The 24173-nt window shown below is 40.1% G+C and overlaps 1 protein-coding gene across 1 annotated transcript in view; it reads left to right on the top strand.

The window, feature by feature from the left end:
* ARHGAP24 (Rho GTPase activating protein 24) overlaps nt 1–24173 on the top strand; it is a 387405-nt gene that overhangs the window by 129168 nt on the left and 234064 nt on the right. The window contains exon 3 of the mRNA XM_042468375.1: nt 7114–7201. Within this exon, the coding sequence (XP_042324309.1) occupies nt 7114–7201 (88 nt within the window). The remainder of the gene's footprint in view (nt 1–7113; nt 7202–24173) is intronic.

The following is a 24173-nucleotide window of genomic DNA, read 5'->3' as shown; positions in this document are numbered from 1 at the left end:
TTATTATTATTATTATTATTATTATTATTATTATTATTATTATTATTATTACTGCTCTTAAAGCAGTATCACACTACATTATTTCTACACTGTAGGTGCACCCTGAGACTCTCCCTCACAAATAGGTACAGTTGGAGGGTATGGTAATATCTCTTTAAAGATTATCTTCTTGTCACACCTCTGCTGAAAGGTAATCTTCTTCAGAATTCTTAAAGATGAAAGTGTCCAGACTTCTTTTTCATTTAGTCCCCTAAGGATACAGACCGGCACTTTGTGCTGGCCTGTAGATGGAGCCATGGCGCAGCGTCCACACGCTGGATGCCATGACTCTGCCCCATTGCATCATGATGCCGTGCACCCTTCTAGATGGCGTGCAGCATCATGGCATAACCCTGACGCTGCATCTAGATGATGCAATGCCAAAAAGGTATCACAAAGCCATGCCACCATGGTTATGACGCCCTTTAGAGGGAGCAAAAAAGAGCCCCTTTTTGAGTTTCCTTTTTGCACTCTCCAGAGGCCGGATCGGTACTGTGGCACCGATCTGGCCAGTAAAAGGGCAGCTGGATGCCGTCCATCTATACCGCCTCCCTTTGTATCAAACTAGAGGCCTCAAGTGATGCCCTATCTTGTTAATCTATGACCCTGAATCATTTCTTACCATTCAAATGCACTAAGACTCTCCACTCTAGTCCCAGAAAAGCAGATTATTGTTTACACTCCAGTATTCTTCTTCCTCATTTCCTTTTACGTGAGTTGTTTTACAACTTGCATGGAAAATTATATCCTATTTCAGCAGCAGCAGCAGTTCAATATTTTTAATTATATTTTTTTGTAGTGCATAACATACAGTGGAAATAGAAGCTGTCAGGGTGCAGAAAAATCAAGTATAGGCTTTTGTAGATGTGAGGGTAGGCTAATGCTGGAAGGACATACTTTCTGTGTTTTCTGGTTGCCACGAGCGACTGTGATTCAATTGAACAAAGGGAATGGAAGATCCAGTGCTGATTAATTTGTGACTGATGGTAGAAAGCAGAAGTCAAAACAATGCACGTAAGACATTTTAAAATTCAGATGCCTGTTAATTAATTAATGATGAGTAATAGCAGTAATGTAGCTGTAATAGGTGACACTTAAGTGTAGGCTCTAATACATATAATGGGTTTATCAGGCTGGCTGTCTAATCTCATCAGGGTACTGTATGCTTCTTAGAGCAGGGCGGGGGGAAGAGAGAAAGGGTCTCATTAGAGATGGAAACAATTTTTGAACAGTGGTGTGATTTCTCCCCATCCTAGGGGTGTAAAAAAAATGGAATTCTTTTCATCCTTAATGAGTAAAGAAAGGTCTCTTCTTGGGATTGGGGATTTTCTTGGGGAAAAATCATTTGTACAAAAAACATTCTTGCAGAAAATGTACCAGTTTCTGCACAAAACAATTTTTTTTTTTTTGCACAAAAATGAAATGTTCTTTCAGGCCCGGTACAAATGGGCACTTTGTGGCATGGCAGTGGCGATTTTAGGGAACCGCATGCTCCCAAACTCTAATATGTATGGGCAGCACCATCTTGACGCAGCACCATCCATATGGCATGCACGTCCATGACGTGTCTTGTGCAATGTGTCCAAATGGCGTGATGTACAAAACATGTCACCGCAACGCTCCAAGGTGCAAATGGCGTCTTGGTGGCATTGTGGGAAGGAGCTCCATTTCAAGGCTCCTTTTTGCAGCTGATCATTGTTAGAGTCGTGTGGTTGCCACGGCAGTGATCCAGAGGAAAAAGGGACAGCTTCTGGCTGCCTTTTTCTTCTAATCTGTACCAGGCCTCAAAATCCAGAAATGTGCAAAATCATTGAGGGGGGGGGAAGAAGAAAACTTCTCTTAATCTCTTCCCAGTGAGGCAAGAAATTTTGAACTTCGTCAATTGGAAATAAGTGACTATTTATATCCCTACTTCATTCTGCCTATTCAGCACTTCTTTTAAGTTTTTAGGATTCATGGAGGAGACAATGACTTCATCTACATTGAAGAACATCTACAATGAAGAATTAATGCAGTTTGACATTGCTTTAACTGACATGGCTCAGTGCTGTGGAATTTTACTGAATTGTTCTTGTTCACAGAAACTATTTCTGGTGCAGGAAACCTATTTTTATCCTGGAAAGAGGATTTTGTGCAAGGAAACACATGTTTTTCTGTGCAAAATAATTTCAGTTACATTTTAGAACAGTGGTTCCCAAACTTTTTGAATCACTGAACCCTTTTTAGAATCAGTTTCTATGGCGGAAACCCTAAGAACCCTATCCTATGTCTTACAAGTTAATGGTGTTTAGGAGTAGTGTAAATGGGGGGTGGGGAGATGGGATGGATAATTTCTATTTCTTTCATTTTCCTGGAGTGGCCACAGAGCATCCAGGAAGTGCACACAAAAGCTCCTTGAAGCACAGGTTGGTAGCTACTGCTTTAGAGTATTTGAGGGATAATACTGCAGAGAAATATCCGTTTCTTCCTTCTGCTAGCAGGGAGTTACTTTAATTATTTCTCCTTGTATGCAAGGATAAAATAGTCAAGGATTTACATCCCTAGTGTTCACAGTGTTGTGCAAACTTGACCAAGTGCTCCATTTTTCATACCCACTAATATTATTTATCAGAAAGAAAGAGATAGAGGTGACATACTATTAAAAGGAATGTATAAAAAGGAATGCAACCTACATCCACAGGCTGGGCTGGTTCAGTGCAAGTATTACCCAGGCATCCTGCAAAGATTCCTGTCATACAATAATAACCCACTTCTTTAGCTTCCACTAGACTTCTAGTGGCCAAGTAGCCATTTTGAAGAAACTATGCATCATACCTTGTCTTAAATGTGCAAAGGGAAATACTATTGCTTCAAATAAAATGAGGGCTGTTTCTGATTTCAAAAGATGATAAAGTTATCATGGAAGGATGGGACCAGACATTTCATCATGGATTGTTTCATTTTAAATAAAGATTGATCTCTCAACTATCTGTCTATTGGGGTGGGCAACTCTAGTGAATATGGGAGGGCCAATTTTCCATCTCTGGACCCTTCTGGTGCTGTACAGCCTGCCAAAATTGCTGAAACACACACACATTACATACTTAGAACTGGTCAGAAGTCTATTTTATAAAAGAGTTGTGTTGGGTTTTTTTTAAGTTTACCAGTGCAGGGCCTATGTCAAACCTATTGGAAAGTTGAATAACTACTACTGGAAGCTTTCAGGCAAAGGGAAACCTTAGTCTCTTCCTCTGTCACCTCAACAAGTATGCAGGAAAGGTGCAGATGTGCGTCAAACAGGCTTCCAGTTGAATATCTAGCCTATTCACCAAAGAGCTCAGAAGGGTACAACTGAAACCAGACAGTCTGACTTCTTACATATCAGAAAAGCAAGTTTATTGTCAGTCTTCACCCCAGTGGGTGGTGAAAATGGGCTCTTATTTGGATAAAACATGGATAAAAAGAATATATCTTTGGATAAAAAAGACTATTTTGGATAAAGACTATTTTGAATAAAAAGAATATATCTTATTTGGGTAAAAAGTGAGTGTTGGTAGAGTGTTTCTTCTGCCTAAGACATAAACACCCTGAAGTCTTCAGATCCTGTCTGATCTTGGAACCTAAGCAGCACCAGTCCTGGTTAGTACTTGGATGGAAGACCACCAAAGAATACTAGGTGCTGTAGGCTATATTGAGAGGAAAGCAAAGACAAAGGCACCTTTGAGTATACCTTACCCAAGAAAACCCTAAAAAATTCATGGGGTTGCCATAAGTTGATAGGTGACCTGAAGCCTGGTAACATTTGGAATAGATTTGAAACATTTCCTTCAATCACAACAAATAAACAGGAATGTATGAGATAAAGGCACTTTAGCAAGGATTAGCAGGTTATCAACACCACATTCCCTGAAATCTCAGGACCAAACAGTGAGACTAGGGACAGTCCTTTGTGATGTCATTGGGGTGTATCCTTGTGATATCACATTGGCAGGCCCTCCATTAATAATTCTGAAATGTGGGTATGTGTGGCGATTCTCTCTCTCCCCTGACTACACTCTGCAGGGATTGGCCAAAAATGGACTAAAGCTCCACCACACCCGGATGATCCATTTTTATTTTAATAAGGGAGAGAATAATGCTTGCCCTGTTCAAATAATTGCACTTACTGCTTCCATGGATTTGGACATATGTAAATTTACCTCTCAGACTGAAATGGAACAAAATAAGGGATGCTGATTGTGCTGTGTGTGCATGTGTGTGTACATTCTGTAAAATTGAGGCAAAAGGAACTAGATTTAAGTAACTGGGTGTCAGGACAACCAGAACAGATAAATATTTCATCCAGAGTATTAAATGCATCTTTCCAAACCAGGGCTGCTGGGGGGCTGCCAGGTTGCTCAGTGTTCAATGGGACAATGAGGCTATTAATGATGCCAAAATGAGTTTCTGTAGTCTGTGCCCCAGGGCTGCAGGTGGCAGAGAAAACAGAAGTCTCACATTGATCTGCTGCCACAAGATGGATCATCAGCTTCAATTTCAGATGTATTTACAGAGAAATATAACTACCTCAAAGCTGTAGTGTGTGTTAACATACCAAATTCTAACATCAGCCCCACTCATAGCTTTAAAATCTCTCTCATTATGTTTCACTGTAGTAGCTAAAAATCCTATCCAACCATAATCTTTAACCATTCTTTGTTTTCCTTAAAAAGAGTTATGTTATATGATTGCTCTGATTCCTAGAAACATGGTTAAAAATTGGACATGAGCTAGCATACAAAACCATGGTTCTAAATGGGTTCGAACCATGTTTGTATTGTATTATACAGTGGGCCATCCCATATATACTTCCATATATTTTCTATTTTTCCTGTCAAGCAAAGACATCAGTGTTGTCACCTTTTGCACAGGGTTTAGTTCAGGAATAGACCTTTGGCCATTCATATGTTGTTGGACAACAATTCTCATGTGACCAAGCCAGTAGCGGTCCCCAGTCATCTCAATGGTATAGTTGCCCATTCATGGTTTAAATGAACATGGTTTCAGTATATATTTAGGGTCTTTGAACATCAATGTTAAAGCAATGGACAACAGCAAGTGCATAACAGTGCTTCGTGCCTATATAAAGCCCTATATGGCTTGGGCCCAGGGTACTTGGAGGACTGCCTCTCCCCATACATTCTGCCCCGCACACTCAGATCTGTTGGGAAGCAATTGTTACGAGTCCCAGAGGTAAGATATTCTACCACCACTCAGAGGGCCTTCTCTACCTCGGCCCCCAATTTCTGGAACTCGCTTCCGGACGAGCTCCACTCAGCCACCTCCCTGGACCAGTTTAAAAAGGGACTTAAAACTTTTCTGTTCCAGCGGGCCTACCCCTAACATTCCAATGTAACCCCCTTCTCTCTCCTCATTGTTTTTGTAAATCTGTGCTAGTTGGATAATTCTTACCTGTATTTAATAGTTCTTATATTTTGTAATTCTTGTATTTTTAATTTTATTGTTTATTGATTGTATTGTGCTTCTCGCTGTTGTAACCCGCCTTGATCCCAGGAAAGGCGGGCTAAAAATAAAATTGTTATTATTATTATTATTATTATTATTATTATTATTATTATTATGCCTGCTCCTGACTGGAGTATAGCCATGAATGCCTACTAGCTTTCAGTGGCAGGTAGTAGCTCCCATGTCAATGGAGTGGTGAATCTACTGTGGTTCATAATCTAAACTAAAATATCCAAGATTTTAATGTAGGGTAACCAGATCTTAAGGCCTGGATTGGAATCTTAGGGCTGGAACAGACGGGCAAGAAAGAGAAGCCCAAGTCCACTCTGCCTAGAAATGGATCAGAACCATGCTGCCTGCATGGCTTGCTCCCAAGGTGGGCTGTGGACACAGGGGCCAACTGGTGCCACCAGGAGTCAGACTATCCGGTCTCCTTTTCTGATCTTAAGGACTGGAGCATAGCTTCAGCATGGCTTCCAGCTGCTTTGGAGCCGTGCATCATTTAATCAGCATGCCTCCCAAGCAGCCAAAAGCCACTTCATTTCGCCCATCTGTGTTACCAGATCTCTGGTCCTGTTCTCCAGTCCTCAGTGCAAGAGGAAAGAATCTTGGGGGGTGGGGGAGGGAGCAATGTGTATATTTCTGTATTTTGCTGGCTCTGCTGTAGACTGCTTTGAAATCAGCTATTTACCTCTGTGACTCAAGAGGATCACCAATCCCTCCTCTCATTCTAAACCATTACCAAGGACCATCCTAATGATTTGAGTTCTGAAATCTCAAGGACTGGGATGCTTCTAACCTGGCAAACCTATTCAGACTGGCTTCACTGCTCCACTGAAAACCATTGCTGTTGTTGCCTGTGCCTACTGTATTTCAGTCACAAAGATAAATAGCTGTTCTCTACCTGTGAAGCTCCTTCTTCCTGGAGAGTCACCAATATGGATGTAGTTCTTCACTAAGTTTCTTCTTGAAGGTAGCAGTGAATAATTTCTGCTGCAAGAAAGTCTTTGAAACCCAAACAATTTTGGAAGACTATTCACAGTTTGGGACTTATTGTGTACAAAATTTGCACATGGTTGTTTTGTGCAGCAAACAGCATTTTCTCCATGGAAAATAATATTTCAGTGCAGAAATATTAATTCATGTAGAGAAAATACTGCTTTTTATGCAAATCAACTGTGTGTGCATTTTACATAGAACAAATTCTCAACTATAAATATTTTCTTCACAGAGGTTAATATTTCTGAATTGAACTATAATTTTCCATGCAGAAAATGCTGTTTCATGTACAGAAAAATTATCCCGTGCAAAAACAGGATTCTTCTCATCGGGTTTCCGAAGACTCAAAAAACATGTTTTGGAACCACTTTTTAAATAAAATTTAAAATATTCTTTCCATCTCTAGACTCTTCAAAGCTATCACTTGAGCCACACCCAGAAGGTTTATTATAAGACTTCTAGGGTTGTCTTTTTCTGGCCAGGACCAGTATAATATTGAGCAGGTTTTGCATCTGCTATATAGCTTTAATCCTGGAAATTAATCTTTTCATTGCTGTTATCTAAAATTGTACCTTTTTTTATTTATTTAAGGGTACCATATTCTTGCCTGGAAATAGAGTGATAGAGCACCCTTGCAATGATGAAAGTCCAGGGAAGTTTCTCTTTGAAGTTATTCCAGGTAGGTTATTTTATTTACTGCAAATCTGTTGTGACATTCTATTGACTGACTAATAGCCAATTTTATTCAGCCTTAACACATGCTGGAGATGATTAATGACTCAATTTAAGAAGAAGGGGAAAAAGTATTTATCTTTGGTTTTCAAAAGAAAATCATGGAGTATTATTTTTGGTGTTTTCTAGTATTTTTCATGTTATGTCACAGGTTGTTTTAAGTCTGGGGAGGGGGTCTTTGCACTAAAGGAAATGAAACATTTGAAGGTTTTGATGTGTTAACATTAGACTTTAACAAATGTAGCGAGCAAGTGTTAGCAGCACCATGATTTAGCTGTATGGATGTTATGTTGTGAGGAGATCAGGCAAGATTAAATTGATGGTGCCAGAAGTAAACAGCATTCTTGGGGGTAAGTGAATTAGTCAGACTGGGAAACAGGTGAGCAGTCACCCTGAAAAATGAATATTCAGAGTTGGAAAATCTGAGTACATAATTCCATCTGAACCTGAGTGAGAAACTTTTTAAATAAAAGCAGGTTAGATCAGAAATGTCTTAAACTAGAGTTTCTAGGCCAAACCCTATTAGCATCCAATGTCACCTGAACTTTTCAGTCCTAACTCTTGGGCATTGGGGTGGAAAGAATAGTTGACTGTACTCCAAAAAAGGCCAAAACATGTTTGTCAAGTATCAGAAAACCCTGACAAGAAGAATTTTGGTCTGATGAAAATTGTTGCAGTTTGAGACTTAATCTGCACAAAAAATTATGTGGGTTTTTTAATGCAGAAAACAGCATCTCTGTGCAGGAAACAGAATTTTCTGAACAGAAGGTAATATTTCTGTGCAGAAAACTACATACGAATTTTGCATAGAATGAATCCCAAATTGTGAGTAGTCTTTGAAAACTAAAGAGTGCTAAAATTATTTGCTGCCACCTTTGAGAACTAATTGAGTAAAGAATTACATCCCTGTTGGCCACTGCTGGTGGAACTGTTGGAATAAATATGGAGAGTTATATCTGGCAGCACTCTCCACTGGCCATCTTGTTCCAAGTTCTGCATTTTGCAGGCAGGCAATGAGACAATCTGAGAATCAGCAGAGCAGTCAAGCTGCTAAATAGATAAGCAGGGCTAGAAAGTATAAGAACACCTCTGTCTGTATCTGGATGAGGAAATTTTGGGTTTATCCAGAAGGGGGAGAAAGTTTCTGAAAGTATTGAGAGTTTCCAGTTCTTTTTGTTTTGATTTTATTTGCTGTGATAATGGGAGTAAATTAATGGGACATAAATGGCCAATGAGATAGGCAGTTGGGGAGAAGTGCAAATCTTTGAGATGGTTTGAGGGAAATGTTTTTAAACAAAAAGCCTGGAAGCAACAAGAGGCTTAGGGGTGTCTGCCTTTATCTCTGGTTCAAGCTAAGCAGACCATGAGGAGTTTCTAACCAGGAGCGCTAGAATTGGGAGGCTGCTGGAGCTGGACAGTGGAGTCCAGACTCTCAGCTATCTAGAAACATCAAGGACAACAAATCCCATATGAGCTGTGAGTAAAGTTAAGAAAATGTACCAGTCAGTGGTGTTACAATACTGTGTTCTTTTTTTGGTCTGGTTGAAATGATTACTCTGTAACTTGCAACTTCCTTCTGCAACTTCTTCTTTTTTCTTTAAAAAGTACACTGTCTCTTTTGCACTCCTTTTCATGTGCCTTAACGTTGCCCAGTTCTTCCCTATAGTTGGCAAGGGAACTACCAGTGAAATTCCCCCACAACATCTCAATGTATTGCTAAAGTGAGAGGAGTTGATCATATGGTGGTGGCAGCAAGTTCATTAGACAAAAGGTGGTCTCAAGGGGTCTTATTCTGCTCAGTCAAGAGAGGGAGGGGGACACAGAGAACCGCCACACTTGTACATTCCCAAGTTTGCGTACAAGCTCTTTTCTTGAAATACCCCAGATTTCCCTCAGTCCCCTCTGTTTTGTTCTTCTTCCTCCCCCTCACACTGGCCATGTGTCCCATCTAGACTCACGTGACATTTCAGAAACTGATTCCTACCTATTTCCAGTGAGCCTTCTTCATAATTCAAGAGTTATTGTTGAAGTACTAAAGTGTATTTCCAATATTACAATGGTTAAACACTGGGATCATTTTGTTTAGGTACCAACTTTCCTCTTTCTCTCACTTGATCTCTGTTGAATCTCTGTCCTAGAACCAATAACTGCATTTTTTTGGCAATAGCCATCTGTGCTAGTTCCAGGATGAGACAAGCAGAGATGTATTTCATTTTGGAAAATATTGGGTTAATTTAAACTGACTTGGAAAGTAGGAATCAAAAGTCCTTGGCAATGTCAAGGTCCCAGGAAATACTTCAGGATGAAGAAAACATAATGTAGATCTCAAAAATAAAGTTGCTTTGCACAGGAGCAAAACCTGGAGTTTCAGAGACTTTTTTCTAATCTAGAGGGATTCTTTCACACTGAAGTAGCCCAGGATCAGAATTAGCATTCAGTGTCACCTGACATCTGTTAAACTGAAGCTGCAGAGCCATCTCTTGGCCATCTGTTGTGGAGATACGGAAATGCCAGAGAGAAAATGATGTCTACCTGTGTCTCCCTCCTGCGTAAAGATATAAAAAGTGGTACCAGTAGTCACAGATATCTCACTGATAGGTTTTTGTTTGAGATCCATGCTCCATGACTGAGACAGGCAAAACTGAAGGGTTGAAGAGCTTAAGGAGCAAGTTACTAGCCAGAACAGCTGGAGGTCTTGTTCATAGGCTTTTGGGGATTGCTTTTGTCTGACTGTAGTTTTGTTATACAGGTTAGTTTTATACCAAGCAGTTTTACAAATGACTTCACACTGTTGTTGGCAGATACCTTTGCACTATTGATGGTGAAGAGCAAGGACTAAAAAGACCTCAAAAGGGAAGAAAATCCCTAATTGAACAGGAGAAGAAGAGAATCATTTCTGTGCATCTGTAACCATTCAAGAGCTGTCTTAAGCCTGGACAGTAAACAATAATTTTACATAGTTTCCTATCTCATTTTATCTGATGCAGAAGAAACTTGATAATGTGCCCCACAGTTTCTAAGCAACTAAAAACCTTCTTTACACTCCCAGTTTGAAACAGTAGCAAAACTAGGGAAGCAGTCAGGTTCAGTCCAAGACACTGCTATCTCAGCCAAAACAGCCAAAGTTAGAGTTTGGGAAAGGTACCTTTGGATTATAGTTTCAAGAGTCCAACAATGTCAACCATGGCTAAATGTTAATTGATGTAGATGAAGCATGGTTAGCTGCATGCTAGGAGGTGTAATCTGAATTCTCTGTGGTCTAACATGCTGATGCCAGACCCCCTTTCTCCCATACTATGTGAACAAATAATCAAAACCAATTCCAGCTGAGCAGCTATTGCTATTATGAAACCAGATGTCCCTACTTTTGCTCCCTTTTTATAATATAAAGCAGTAGGAAGAACAGTATCGGCAGCATGGATGGTCCATATTCAAAGCTTGCCAAAATCACTCAGTTGGACTATAACACTGAGACTCCTCTAACCAACATGACCACATTCTGGGATGTATTCATCAACAAGGAGAACTTTTTGGAGCTATGGCAAATGATTGTTCCAGGCCAGAGAAGTTATTCTGGCACATGAGGCAGAAAATCCCACAGGTTTCCCTCTCTCAGCTAACTATTTTCTACCTTTACATGACAACCATAATCTGTTGTTTAAGGCAGCTGTTTTATGCTGCCTAATGTTAGGGACAGCCCTGGAGCAGTTCTTTGCTGGTAACCAGCACCATAGCATTACCACATGGGCAAATACTCAATTTGGCCAATGTCAGGATCAACCATGGCCCATTATATTATGTAGATATAGAAATACTATTGAATTCCTGCTGAGAGTGTAGCCAGAAGGTCTTGCTAAAGTTATGTACTAGTTCAGAGACTTCCTGAACTATAGCTAAATAATAAAAAAAAGCTAGCATTCTGCCTCCTGAATAATAATCTCTGTTTTTAGATGGGAAGAAGGAATCAGACTTCTGTGGCATTTAAATCCTGCCTCTCACACTGTCTGGCTGTTGCTTGATTTGTGTGTAAAGTAGTTATAGCAGTTTTGGCCTGGTTGAAAAGGCATGACTTTCCTGGCTGGAAATATTTTTCAACACAAAATGGACAAATGTAAGTTGACCGATACTGGAATCCATGGCTAATTGTTAAAGTATCCAGATTTTCTTATTCAGTTTTTCCTGCTCTTATCCATTTTGGCACGTGATTATAGAACTACCTATGTGGGAATTTTATTCTTGATCAGGCTACTTTGAAATAGTGAAGAAAGCAATGGAGCTTATCACATGGACTTTAAAACTGGCTCCAGCCTCCCGGGCTGAAGCCAGGATACGGAATGGAAGTGGGGATTATCGCATGCTAAATCACTGTCTAATCGCCACCCAGTGCCAATATCTGTATCCAAGCCACTTCAATAAAATGTGGACTTTTCACATGGGACAAAAATGAGAAACCATTTTCATAAAAGGGGAGCCAGCATGGCATAGTAGTTTGAGTGTCAAACTAGAATTCTAGAGATCAAGGTTCGATTCCAGGCTTGGCCATGAAACCCACTGGGTGACCATGGGCAAGTCACATGCTCTCAGGTCCTGGGGAAAACATGACAAGCCTCCTCTGAACAAATCTTGCCAAGAAAACCCCATTATAGGTTTGCCTCCATTAGTCAGAAATAACCTTAAGTCATGCAAAAACAATAATAGCATATGGATAAGACACCAACAGGTTTCCAGCCATAGTAATTTTTAAAGAGTGTTGATATACATTGTTATAATGTAGGGAACCAGTTTATTTTAAGGCATGTCTTATCATCCAGTTAAGTTATGGATGCATTTGATAGCTGCAAGCCAGTATTAGATCCGCCAGTCTTAGGATGACTTCTTTATTTCTCTTGTAACATGAGGTAATGGAAATGTGATAGATGACATCATCACTTTTGTTTATCTTTCCATCTACATTTCACTTTATAGGAACTGGGTTTATAACACCCTGAGTTTTCCCATAGACTCTATTCTGGCATAGTTGCTACCCATTTCTTTTACCACAGATGCTTAGTGTATAGCCGCCTAGAAATGGGGTGTGTGTGTCAGCCTACAATTCATTTTGTTTCTCTGAATTCAACCTCCCTATCTGTCCCATCTTTCATTTGTGTCAGGCTGTGAGACTTTTTTTCAGTCTTTCAGGGGAAAAAATGGAAATCTGTTTGTTAGTGTATTGGAAGTATTTCTCTTTCTCAGCCCCATCAGGTCTCCCAAGAGACTGCACAACAAATAAAAACATTCTTTAAAAATGGATCAAAATAGTGTTGTTGTTTCGGCAAAAAAGATTCAAAAGCCAACTTTCTTTCAAATCCAGTTTAAAATTCCAAAAGTCTGTCATTCTGTATACAACAATGTAGCTTTTTCAGAGACATGCAACAGTGCTTCTGATGAGGATCTCAAAATCCAAGTGGGATCCTGAGACATGCAGTCTTTCTATATTCTGGCCAAGCCAATTCACCTTCAGTTTTGCTCAGAAGCAACTGAAAACCTGTGGACTTGATAATATAACCAGTGACATGTGGTTTCTAAAGCAAACACTAGACAACAGTCTGGCTGCCACATTTTGCAATAACTGTAATGCAATTCTCTACATTTATGCATTTTCCCTAATATGCTCATTTTGTATGTACAGTGTGCCCTTGGTATCTGTTTTGGTTGCAGGTTGCAGGACCCCCCCCCCCCCCCCCACCGATACCAAAACTTTGGGAGGGCTAAGTCCCTTTAAAAAAAAGGTTTAATAAAAGGGTTCCCCATATATAAAACGGTAAAACCAACGTCAAATCCAAGGATTTCTATATATATATATATATATATATATATATATATATATATATATATATATATTTTCAAGCAGTGGATGGTTGAATCCATGGATGAAGACTCTGTGGATACAGAGGACTGACTGTATATTCCCCATTGACTAAAGCAAATTTCTGTATGTTTTTCCATTTATTAAATGCTAATTTTATTTTAATTAGCTTACAGTTGGCAACTGCTTAGACACTGTTAGTTCAATATGAAGCAGTATATAAATGAAGCTGTTTGTTTGTTTTAATTCTACACATTTTAAAATTCCTGCTACCCCAGGGGTAAGCAATGGCACTGGAGAGCATTGTTCACTGTCCCTGGTACCATGTCAAAATGAAAACAGCCATGACATTACCTCCGGTTTGAGTTTCAGGCAATTTTCCTGTGTGTGTGTGTGTGTGTGTGTGTGTGTGTGTGTGTGTGTGTTACACTTCATTATATGGCAGTTTTGGAACATTTGGGGGGAAACTACCTCCCATATTAAAAAAAACCCATTGAGTTATGGGACTTGGGGATGGTTGTAAAATGAGGTTGGGGGTCACAGTTGCACTCCCTCCTTTTGCTGTCCTCTCAAATGTGTCACTATTTGAGGTAAAGTGTATTTTGTCCTGAATGTCATATCTCAGGATCCCAAATCTCAGGGTCCCTCAGCCACGCAGTATGAGGAACAATTTAGGGAGCTGCAGGTGTTTAACCTGGAGAAGAGAAGGTTAAGGGGTGATATAATAGCTCTGTTTAAATATTTGAAGGGATGTCATTTTAAGGAAGGAATAAGCTTTTTTTCTGCTGCTCCAGAGAATAGCACCTGGAACAATGGGTTCAAGATACAGGAAAAGAGATTCCACCTCAACATTAGGAGGCACCTCCTGACAGTAAGGGCTGTTTGACAGTGGAACACACTTGGAATGTAGTGGAGTCTCCTTCCCTGGAGGTCTTCAAACAGTGGCTGGATGGCCATCTGTCGGGGATGCTTTGACTGAGATTTCCTGCATGGCAGGGCGTTGGACTGCATGGCCCTTGTGGTCTCTTCCAACTCTATGATTCTATGATTCAAATCTTGGAATATTCAGAAATGATAATTTCAGTTAGAATGTCAAAATTACTGGAATTATTTTCCATCCTTACTTAGGAACAGTGTGACTTTTTGAGCTGAGTCTAAAATCTATTGATCATCATAATCAAAGCAATAATTTTAGTTCTTTCTTTAATAAAGGAGAACAAACACTGGGATGCTTTCTGTGTTCAGCTTCCATCTCAAAGAGGTTCCAGTCTTTTTTATCCAGAATTGAAGTTACAGCTGCAGCTGCTGCTGTATTTCTAATGCACACTTTATCATGTTGTGTGATATCAAGGCAGTGCATCAATCAGTATCAACCCATTTCTGTGTGTGCAGAACCTCTTTGGTATATAGAGAATAAATGAGTCCTGGGGTTTTGTATAGCAGCCAAAGAATATTACAAATAAAAAATGCTCACATACCTACCTTTGATGCTTTGGTTTAGCATAGCACAAAATGCAGCATGGCTTGTTATACACTTCTGAGTAATGAAGTTGTGGCAGCTTTTTGCAAGCAGGAAACACTGGCACAAAAAATAATATACATCACATAATTTCACAAATCAGTACTGTGTTTTCTCTGTATGGCCAAAATGATAGGAATGGTCCAGTCTTCCTAAATCTGTTACCTTTGAAGCAGACTTAATTGTTTGAATGATCTTAACTGTAGATATCTGATTAAAACATTTAAAATGCAGCATGGATGCAGAAACTTAAAATTAGGTAGATAAATATAGAATGCATGCTACAATCTGACTGAAAAATATTACGTGCTATAGGGAGGAGGGGAAAGGAAAGTGCCCTTCCTTATAGGCTCAGGTGAAAGTAAATTGCTGCAGCCTCTTCTGGATTGTGAGTTCTTCCTCATTAATAACTTTTCCCATATTGACCACATCCTGATGTTGCTGAAAAAGTGTGATGATAGAGGCTTAATCGGGACCATCCCTGCCATATCAGGACAGTTTAATGGCATGAACAAGAGAAGAACTTGGTCTTGCCTACCATCCACTAACAGAATCAACACCAGTGCTAACCAACATATGCCAACAGAATGGGGACTGCAGTCAAGAAATCATAGGAAAACTAAGAATGGGGAGGGCAGTTATGAGAGAACTAGAAAATATCCTAAAATGTAAAGACATACAACTGAGCACGAAAATTAGAATCATACAAGCCATTATATTCCCTCATACCATGGATGGATGTAAGAGCTGGACAGTTAAGTAAGCGGATAGGAAGATAATTAATTCATCTGAGATGTGGTCCTGGAGAAGACTGCTGAGTTTACCATGGACAGCGAAGAAGTCAAACAAATGGGTCCTAGAGCAGAAATCTCTCTGGAAGCCAAGATGACTAGACTAAGTCTGTTGTACTTTGGCCACATCAAGAGGAAGGACGACTCACTGGAAAAAACAATAATGCTAGGGAAGGTGGAGGGAAGCAGAAAGAAAGGGAAGTCACATGCTAGATGGATGGACTCTATTAGGGAGGTCATGGGTATGAATTTGCAGGACCTGAGCAGTGGAGCATAGGGAGCCTTGGAGATGTCTCATCTACAGGGTCGCCATGGTTCGAGATCAACTTGTGGGTGGATAACAACAACAACAAAACCATCCATCTGCAAGTTTCAACATCCCTTCCTTATGTCCTGTGCACTGCTTTTATCCTGCTGTTGGTCTAGTGGCAGAAACAGGTGAAAGACCTCTTTTTCTCCCTTCCTCCTCTTTTTCGTCCTGCTACTGCTGAAACAACAAGTGAGTGTTGGAACGCACTAGGGAAGGTATAATTTTGCAGAGCTCCTTCGACTTGGCTGTCTGGAGCACTAGATAACAGCAGGGGGAAGAAATGTTGTTGTTGTTGTTGTTGTGTGTCTTCAAACGATTTCTAGCTTATGGCGACCCTAAAGCAAACCGGTCATGAGGTTTTCTTGGCAAGATGTGTTCAGAGGACATTGGCCATTGCCTTCCTTGGAGGCTGAGAGTGTGTGACTTGCCCAAGGTTGCCTAGTGGCTTTCATGACCAAGCTGGAAATTGAAGTCTGGTCTCCAGAGTCATAGTCCAAAACCAAAACCTCTACATCATGCTGGTCTCCTGGAAACTTATTTACTTAGTTCATTTATTTATTTTATATTCCACTTTTCATCCAATATGGGTTAAAAGTGTCCTACAATATAGGCCAACACAAAAGACCATCCTCTTTTCACCACTTGTGAAATCAGGCAAAAGTAAGTAGTAGTAAACTCTGAGCATCTGCTGTTCAAAAGAAGAGGGAAAACAAAAAATCCCTCTGCAAGCCCTCAAGACAGGGGAATTTGAACTACATTTTTTTGCAATTATCAAAATAATAAAGACTGAATATTTTCTTGTTATGCATACCATTAAGGATGTGGTTTTTATAATTACAGTTAAAGACAGTCTTGTATCTGTATGTGAGATCTGTGGGCAGCTTCCAAAGGGTCTTCTGTCCCTTCTTGTTTCTTTGTTACATGTTTCCAATACATGTAAATTATTCTGAAAATGCAAGTGAGAGTTAGCTGTTGCATAACATAAGAATTCCACATCTGAAGGAATAAAAGAGAAATATGTTGGCAGAGATTAATATGGACATTCTGTTGGATTGAAATTTACATTTTACGTAGTCATTTAGATTATTTTGGATTTCTTCATATTTACATAGGAACCCTTCTTGTTCCCAACTAATGAAATATGCTGGTGTGTAACTGCTTGTAACCCTAAACATGCCTCCTCAGAAGTAAGCCTCATCACACTAACTAGGGCTTAGCCCTACAGAAGTAGATACAGGACTGCATCTTAGCTTTTCTATACAATTTATCCAGTATAATTTTGTTTGCATATCAAAGCATTCATTGATTCAAAAACATTTCAAATTTTATTTATTTCTTTATTTATAGAAGATATGTGGCTGACTGGCTGGCTGACAGGCAGTGGGCATCTGGGCATAGAGACAGGTTGTGGAATGGGCATTTGAGCAGTGGTGATAAGATGGAGGAGAAGGACCATTGTTGTGACAGCCTGGAAGAGGTGGGGGAGCAAAGGACACTTGTCATACTGTGATAGCTATGGATGAAACGTGCCTAGCATCCTGGTGGTGCTTCAAGCAGAGTGAGAAGGTGATGTGAATAGCCTGGTGGCAACAGTGCAGTTATGAACCAGATGCCAGGGGACTGGTTGCCCCAATCTACAACTCTTCTCCATTCACTACTCAAGCCAAGCAATTTGCCCTATGTCATTACACAGTGAATGCTTTTTAGTGATTCTGCTGGAAACTCAAATCCAGCAAATAAGTTTCAGTGTGATGAAAACATAACAGCTTCATTTATATACTGCTTCATTTATATACTGCTTCATACTACCTAAGCAGCCTCTAAGTGGTTTAGAACTGTAAGCTGATTGCCTCCAACAGACTGGGTACTCATTTTAGTGACCTCGGAAGGATGCAAGCCTGAGTCAAGCCTGAGTCAAGCCTGAGCCAAGCCTGAGTTGAGCCTGAGCCCTGGCTGGTATTGAACTCACCACCTTATAGTTTGTGAGTGGATGCCATACAGGCATTTAACCACTGCGCCACCAGGGCTCGTAATAAGGGCCCTGTTTACATGGGCCAAATGAAACACCCTCCCCCCATTCCAATGGCAGTCAGTCCAAACGATGCAGGGCCCAATCTCTGCTTCTGGTGCAAACTTTCCAGAGGACATATGAGCAGTTCAGCACTGATCACAAGGTATACCACCCTTACAGTGGTCTTTAAAAGATCACCTTTTTTTCCAGACCCTCCCAGAAGATCCAGATTGCAATGCTGTTGCAATGCTGGGCAGCTGTTTACAATGAATCCCACTGTGCTGCCTGGCGCTGCAGCCACCAGCACAGCCATGGTCAGCCATGTGATGGATGCTGGATGCCTTGTTCTGACCTCAGATTGAGAGATTTGCATCAGTGGCAGTGGACAGCACAGCACAGCAGGGCACGTATGCAAACAGCTGCCCGGCATTGCAATGGAGTGCCCAAGATAATGCAGGGACACCAGAGCAGCTTTGGGGCCAGACTACTCTGGGCTGCTCCTGGAGTATTCTGGCCTGTGCAGACCCACAATTAGTCTGGATCCAATTCCATTATGTTTCAGGTTACGTTATCCATGTGTATTCAGAAGTGAGCCCCACTTGTATTTTGTTAGATAAGAATGGTATAGACTGGGCAGCACACATATTTCTACAAATGGTACTGGAAACATCTGCATACTAAGCCTATGCTTTGCCACGGAGCTATGAGCACCCTCCTTCTCCCCATTCTTTTGGTTGCTGTACAAACCCCAGTCCGATATTCCACCTGTACTAAAGAAATGCTGTGCTGTGGTTACATTCCTGCCCTAATCTGAATTTACTGAGTGGAATCACTTTCCTGCTCAAAAAGACCACAATGCTTGCCTATTTCAGTTTGGCATTTATTACAATCACTGGGTTTCATAATTTAAAAATAAAAAGGAACAGGCTGGTTTCTAACATCTGTAGCTTGCTGTTAGATCATCAGTTGCTTTAAAAACAGGGCATTCTAAGCATTCTGAGATCCATCAAAATGCTTTTTTTCATTAGGATGAATGAATAGAGTCCCCCCCCCATACATGCACACAAGTACACAAATACACATTTAAAAAAAATATTTCTAAGAATTCTCTAGAACAATTGTCAGGTGGGGTTTAGTGACTATTCCTTCCACCTACCCTTAATCTCTCTATCGCTCTGGCTCTTGTACGCACAGTCTTATATGTCAAATTATGTTTCTCCCACTGGAGCTACATCTTTTCATTTCCTTGCCCTAGCAACAGCTTTCTCCTAAGATACTGCATCTAGCTTTGAAATTTCAATTTCACTGGAAAGAATCAACTAGTATTCCTGAAACACTCATCTCAGGAAAAAAGAAGAAGAGGAAGAAGTCGTCTGCAAGGTCGTTGCTGAGTTTGTTTGTGTGTATTCTTGAAGTTCCCCATCAACAGTTGTTAGCACTTGAACTGCCATTTGAACTGTCATTGCAGAAGCAAGTTACCTGGTTACAATCCCCCCCCCCCCCCCCCGAGGGAGCATACAATGAGATATACCATATATTATTTCTCTTTAAGTGATAGAAATTATTTCTAAATATAAATCAGCTAATGCAAATTTATAGAAATTAATATCTTCTTTTGTCATTCTGCATTTCTTCTTATTTAGTGATAAATACACCACCAATCTGTGGAACTTGTGGAAATTATCTAGTTTGGTGTGCTTGATGGAATGTATGAAGAAGGCATGTCTGACCATATGTAAGGCCCAATGATGCCAAACCAGAGTTTGAGGTGCACCTACACTGTAGAAATAATGTCGTTTAGTACAACATTAACTGCTATGGCCTCATTCTACAGAATCCTGGGATTTGTAGTTTTGTGAGGCATCGCTCTCATTGGCTGAGGCAGCTAAAAACATTGTGAGACTAGAAATCCCAGGATTCCATAGGACTGAGCTACTGTACTTAAAGTGGTGTCAAATAGCATTATTTCTACAGTGCAGATGCACCCTTGGAAACAATTAGCTTTGGGGGCTACAGCTCTTAGACTGGTGAATTCTGGGACTGGTAGTCGAAAAAGTAACTTTCCCAAGTTCTGTGCCCAGTTTGTGATGTCTGGTGATACCCACCTTCCCTTTCTTTCATACAGCATTAACTATCCAAACACAATGTAAAGTCGAAGGCTTTCATAGCCGGCATCCATAGTTTTTTGTGGGTTTTTCGGGCTATGTGGCCATGTTCTAGCAGAGTTTCTTTCTGACCTTTTGCCAGCATCTGGGGCCAGCATTCTCTGAAGATGCCAGCCACAGATGTTGGTGAAACGTCAGAAAGAAACTCTCTTAGAACATGCCCACATAGCCCGAAAAACCCACAAAAAACTATCCAAACACAACAATGAAAAATGATTCCATTTGAGCCGCTGCTATGCATCTAACTGTAGAAAACTGTGCTGCTGTTGCCGTCTTTTGAAATAGCAGCTAGAATGGTAGCAGCAACCCTCTCTCCATGTACAGAGCTTAGGGGAAAAAACCCTTCCTTTGAATTACAACCACCAGAAGCCCTGTGGTCTAAAATATAACTTTTCCAAGCTTACTTCATACAGGGCTAGTCTCTCTCTGTGTTTATGCACCTTCAAGTTGCCTGTTGACTTTATGATGGCCTCATGAATTTCACAGGGTTTTTTTCTTAGGCAAGAAATTGCTCAGAGGTGGTTTTGCCAGTTCCTTCCTCTGAAATAGAGCCTACAAACATTTGGTATTCATTGGAGATCTGCCATCCAACTACTATCCAGGGCTTACCTTGCTTAGCTTCCAAGATCAGACAGGATCTGGTACCTTTAGAGTATTGGGACCCTATCAAGGCCACTTAGGCCCCATACAGACAGGCCCAAATAAAGCTGCTTCTGGTCACTTTGGAAATATGCTGTTTAAATGATGCATGCATCCTAAGTCTGAAAGTTGCGCCAAAGCTACGCTCCAGCCCTTCTATTTAAGGGTCTTTTTGATGTTTAATGCTGGACTCATTGGGGTTTCTTCTGGCCAAACATAAATATTTGTTTGTGTGCTCATTTTGTTTCAAGAAGACGTTAAAAGCCTAACTTTGCCTAGAACATATTCAGTCTATTTAGCAATGTGATATGCTAGGTTCAGAATCAGAGCAGAAGGTTGTGTGGCTGAAAAAAACATATGGTTGAAAAATGATGGCTAATTGCAGGATATGCAAAACTCTGCAATCTGGCTTGTTGGAATATGGATATGATGTGTTGGATTATTTTGGAGAGGTTTTCCAGACACAAAGTGTTTTCATTTCTTCTGAGCTCAGAATGTGAGAAACAGAAAGATTGGCCATTCTTGGCACAAAGAGTTTAATGAGTAATTACCATGTCAGATGTGATGGTCTGTTAGTTTTTAAGCTAAAATACTGCTTGGAGTGTTTCAATATGTCCAGCAAAGCAGGATGATTTTTCTCTCATTTCATGCTGGAGATCTTATTTCTTGAAACAAATATGCTCCTGCTGTTGGAAAATCATATGCCTTTAACCCAGAAATAGGAAACTTGGTGTTCTCTAGATCTTTTGGACTACAATTCCCTGAAACCCCAGCCACAACAGCCAGTTGTAAGGAATTACAGGAGTTGTAGGTCCAAACAGAAGGAGGCTACTGCATTGTCCACCTCTGCTTTAACATTGTTAAGATATAAATGTATCCTGTAGCACCTTTGAGACTTAGATCCAAAACACACTGCAGAAATAATTTGGTTTGAGACTGCTTTAACTGCCATGGCTCAATATTAGGGAATTCTGGGAACTGCAGTTTTGTGAGACATTTAGACTTCTCTGTCAGAGAGCTCTGGTGCCACACAGTTCCTAGGATTCCCTATTATTATTATTATTATTATTATTAAGCTTTATTTATAAAGCGCTGTAAATTTACACAGCGCTGTACATACAATCTTTTTAATTGGACGGTTCCCTGCCCTTGGGCTTACAATCTAAAAAGACATGACACAAAAGGAGAAGGGAAAGATGGTGGGGAGGGGGCCTCTAGCACTGAGTCAGGGCAGTTATAATGATCCACATCAAAACAAGCCATTCCCCCCCCATCAATCTATGCTGATCTATTCAAGCTATTCAAGGTATTTATTTAATTCTTTATTTAATTTCTATGCTGCCTTTCTCCCAGAAAGAGACTCAAGGTGGCTCACAGATGAAATACAGTTTCCAGGATGGAGAGGAACATGGACTTACCTGCCTCGTATCTCCTAAAGATATCTGGAAGAAAGTGTGGCAACTCTAGTTCCACAAAAGAAAATATTTGGATAGCCAAAATTCAAACTCATAGTATTGAGAGCTAAATATTCAGGGCCTTCTTCCTGGATGGGCAAATCTGTCATTTTTTCTTTCTCCTAATTTTTTTTCCTTTAGAAAAATTATTTGAGAAAAAATATGGAAACAAATAATTTCCATGGTTTAGGTAAATTCTAATTAAAACAAAATTGAACTAAATAAAATTCTCTGATATTGTCTGATTGCATATAATTATACAGCCAGACTAGAACCATCCAAAACAAGAGACAAAGTAGTGACAGGCTTAAGAGATCCCAAGATTTACAGAAGTACCTTTTATTTTATTTTTTTACAAAAGGGAAGACCTCTTCTCATGGCTCAGTAAAGACTGACCATACTCAGCTGCCAAAACCCACAATCCTCTTTATCACTCCACTGGTGTAACCCCAGGTTTTGTCAGCATTATTACTTTCCATAACATTGTGCAAGGAGATAGCTTTTACCTGCTAGATGGCTTTCTGGCTCAGTGGTAGAATTCAGTGAGATGGCTTTTAGAAAAAAATCATAACATTTAGGGTAATTAATATGATGGAAACAATCCTTGTGGTGGTTGAACCCCAAGTCAGTAACTCACTGAGGATTTATTATGCAGAACCAGGGAGAATGGTACTGTTATTTTGACTCTTTCAGAGACATTAGCTCACTGGACACAAGCATCTGTTCAAGGCAGCATTGATGGCCACTGTGATGGCATTGATTCAAAAGTTGAACAGCTAAGCACCTGACAACAACATTTGTCTGAAAAGTCTGTTATCCCAGACTGTTTCATTATACAGATGTATAGTACACTTTTTGCTCCACCCTTTCAAGGAGATATGCAGGGCTATTAGAGCACATTCGACACATCATAGATGCTTATCCTTATGTGTCACCAAGCTTTCAAGGAAAACAAAGGCAGGAGCTTTAACTCCTTCCCTGGGCATCATGCTCAGAGAAACTAGTCGATTTAATTGCTTCTGCCACAAAGATGAATGCCTCCCACCCTGCTTCCTGACAGTCAGCAGTGCCTCTTCATTAGGCATCAGGAACACAAAACCTCAAGGGCATTGGTGATAACTTCGGCTGAACTAATTTTGCCAGTGATGTCTCATACAGTGAGCAGGCAGGTTATTTATTGCATGCCAATGGAACATTTAGTCGTATTGCAGCCTCAAGTACTGTTACACTTCTGTGTGGAAGCTACTGCTATTTGTACCACCAGGTCTTTGTCTCATGAAGGATCATTTGTTCCATACCGTAATTCTTCTCCCAAATATTGAAATGTAAGGATGACTGGTGTTCTCTCCTTATTATATCTTATACCTACAAATGTGTCATTTGGCTATTCTCTCAAGCCCAAAAGATGTATTTGAAAGCATGTAGCAAACTTCCAAAGATAAAGGGGGATTCCTCCCTCCACTTCAGAAAGTCACCTTCCACATTTCGGATGCCAAATGTGGCATCCCAAATGTGGAAGGTGACTTTCTGAAATGGAGGGAGGAATCCCCCTTTACCTTTGGGATCTTGTTATGTGACATTTACTCTCGCCAAAATACATTGCAAGCCTTGGAAATGTATGCATAACAGTATTCCATCCTGTTGATAGCAGGGGCATAGCGAATATTTTCATATATAAATCCAAGCAAAATCATTTTATTGTCCATCCCTATGCACAAAGAAAATGGTGAAAAACAGAAACAAAGCTAACATGCTTTCCTTCCTCTCACATTCAATATGCACACATATTTCTAATACCTAAATGGGGCCTCAGTCTTAAGGAGTAGCTAGATTTTTATAGGAGATGGGAGATTCTTCATATCTTTCTATTCCTTTTAACTTCTAGTTTAACAGAGAAAACAATGTAATATTAATTTTTTTTGCATTGTTTTCTCTTCACATAATTGTCTTTCTACAATGGGACAGATCAATGCATAGTGCAATGATACTGCAGCTCACAACTGGGGACATATATCACTTTTTGGCTTTGTAAAATGAATTAGGATCATTTATATAGTAGAAGCCAAAGGGATATAAATTGTTTGGAGAATGTGTAGAACATAGGGGATAATAACCATAGTTTGAGGAAGGAGGAAGTCATTAGAGTTCATGTTTAATTGTTAGGTTTGGTAATGGTATGCATGTT

Source organism: Sceloporus undulatus, chromosome 5 (assembly GCF_019175285.1).
Source record: "Sceloporus undulatus isolate JIND9_A2432 ecotype Alabama chromosome 5, SceUnd_v1.1, whole genome shotgun sequence".
Lineage (NCBI taxonomy): Eukaryota > Metazoa > Chordata > Lepidosauria > Squamata > Phrynosomatidae > Sceloporus > Sceloporus undulatus.
Note: the sequence above shows the minus strand (reverse complement) of the source record. Positions and strands in the feature narration are given on the sequence as shown.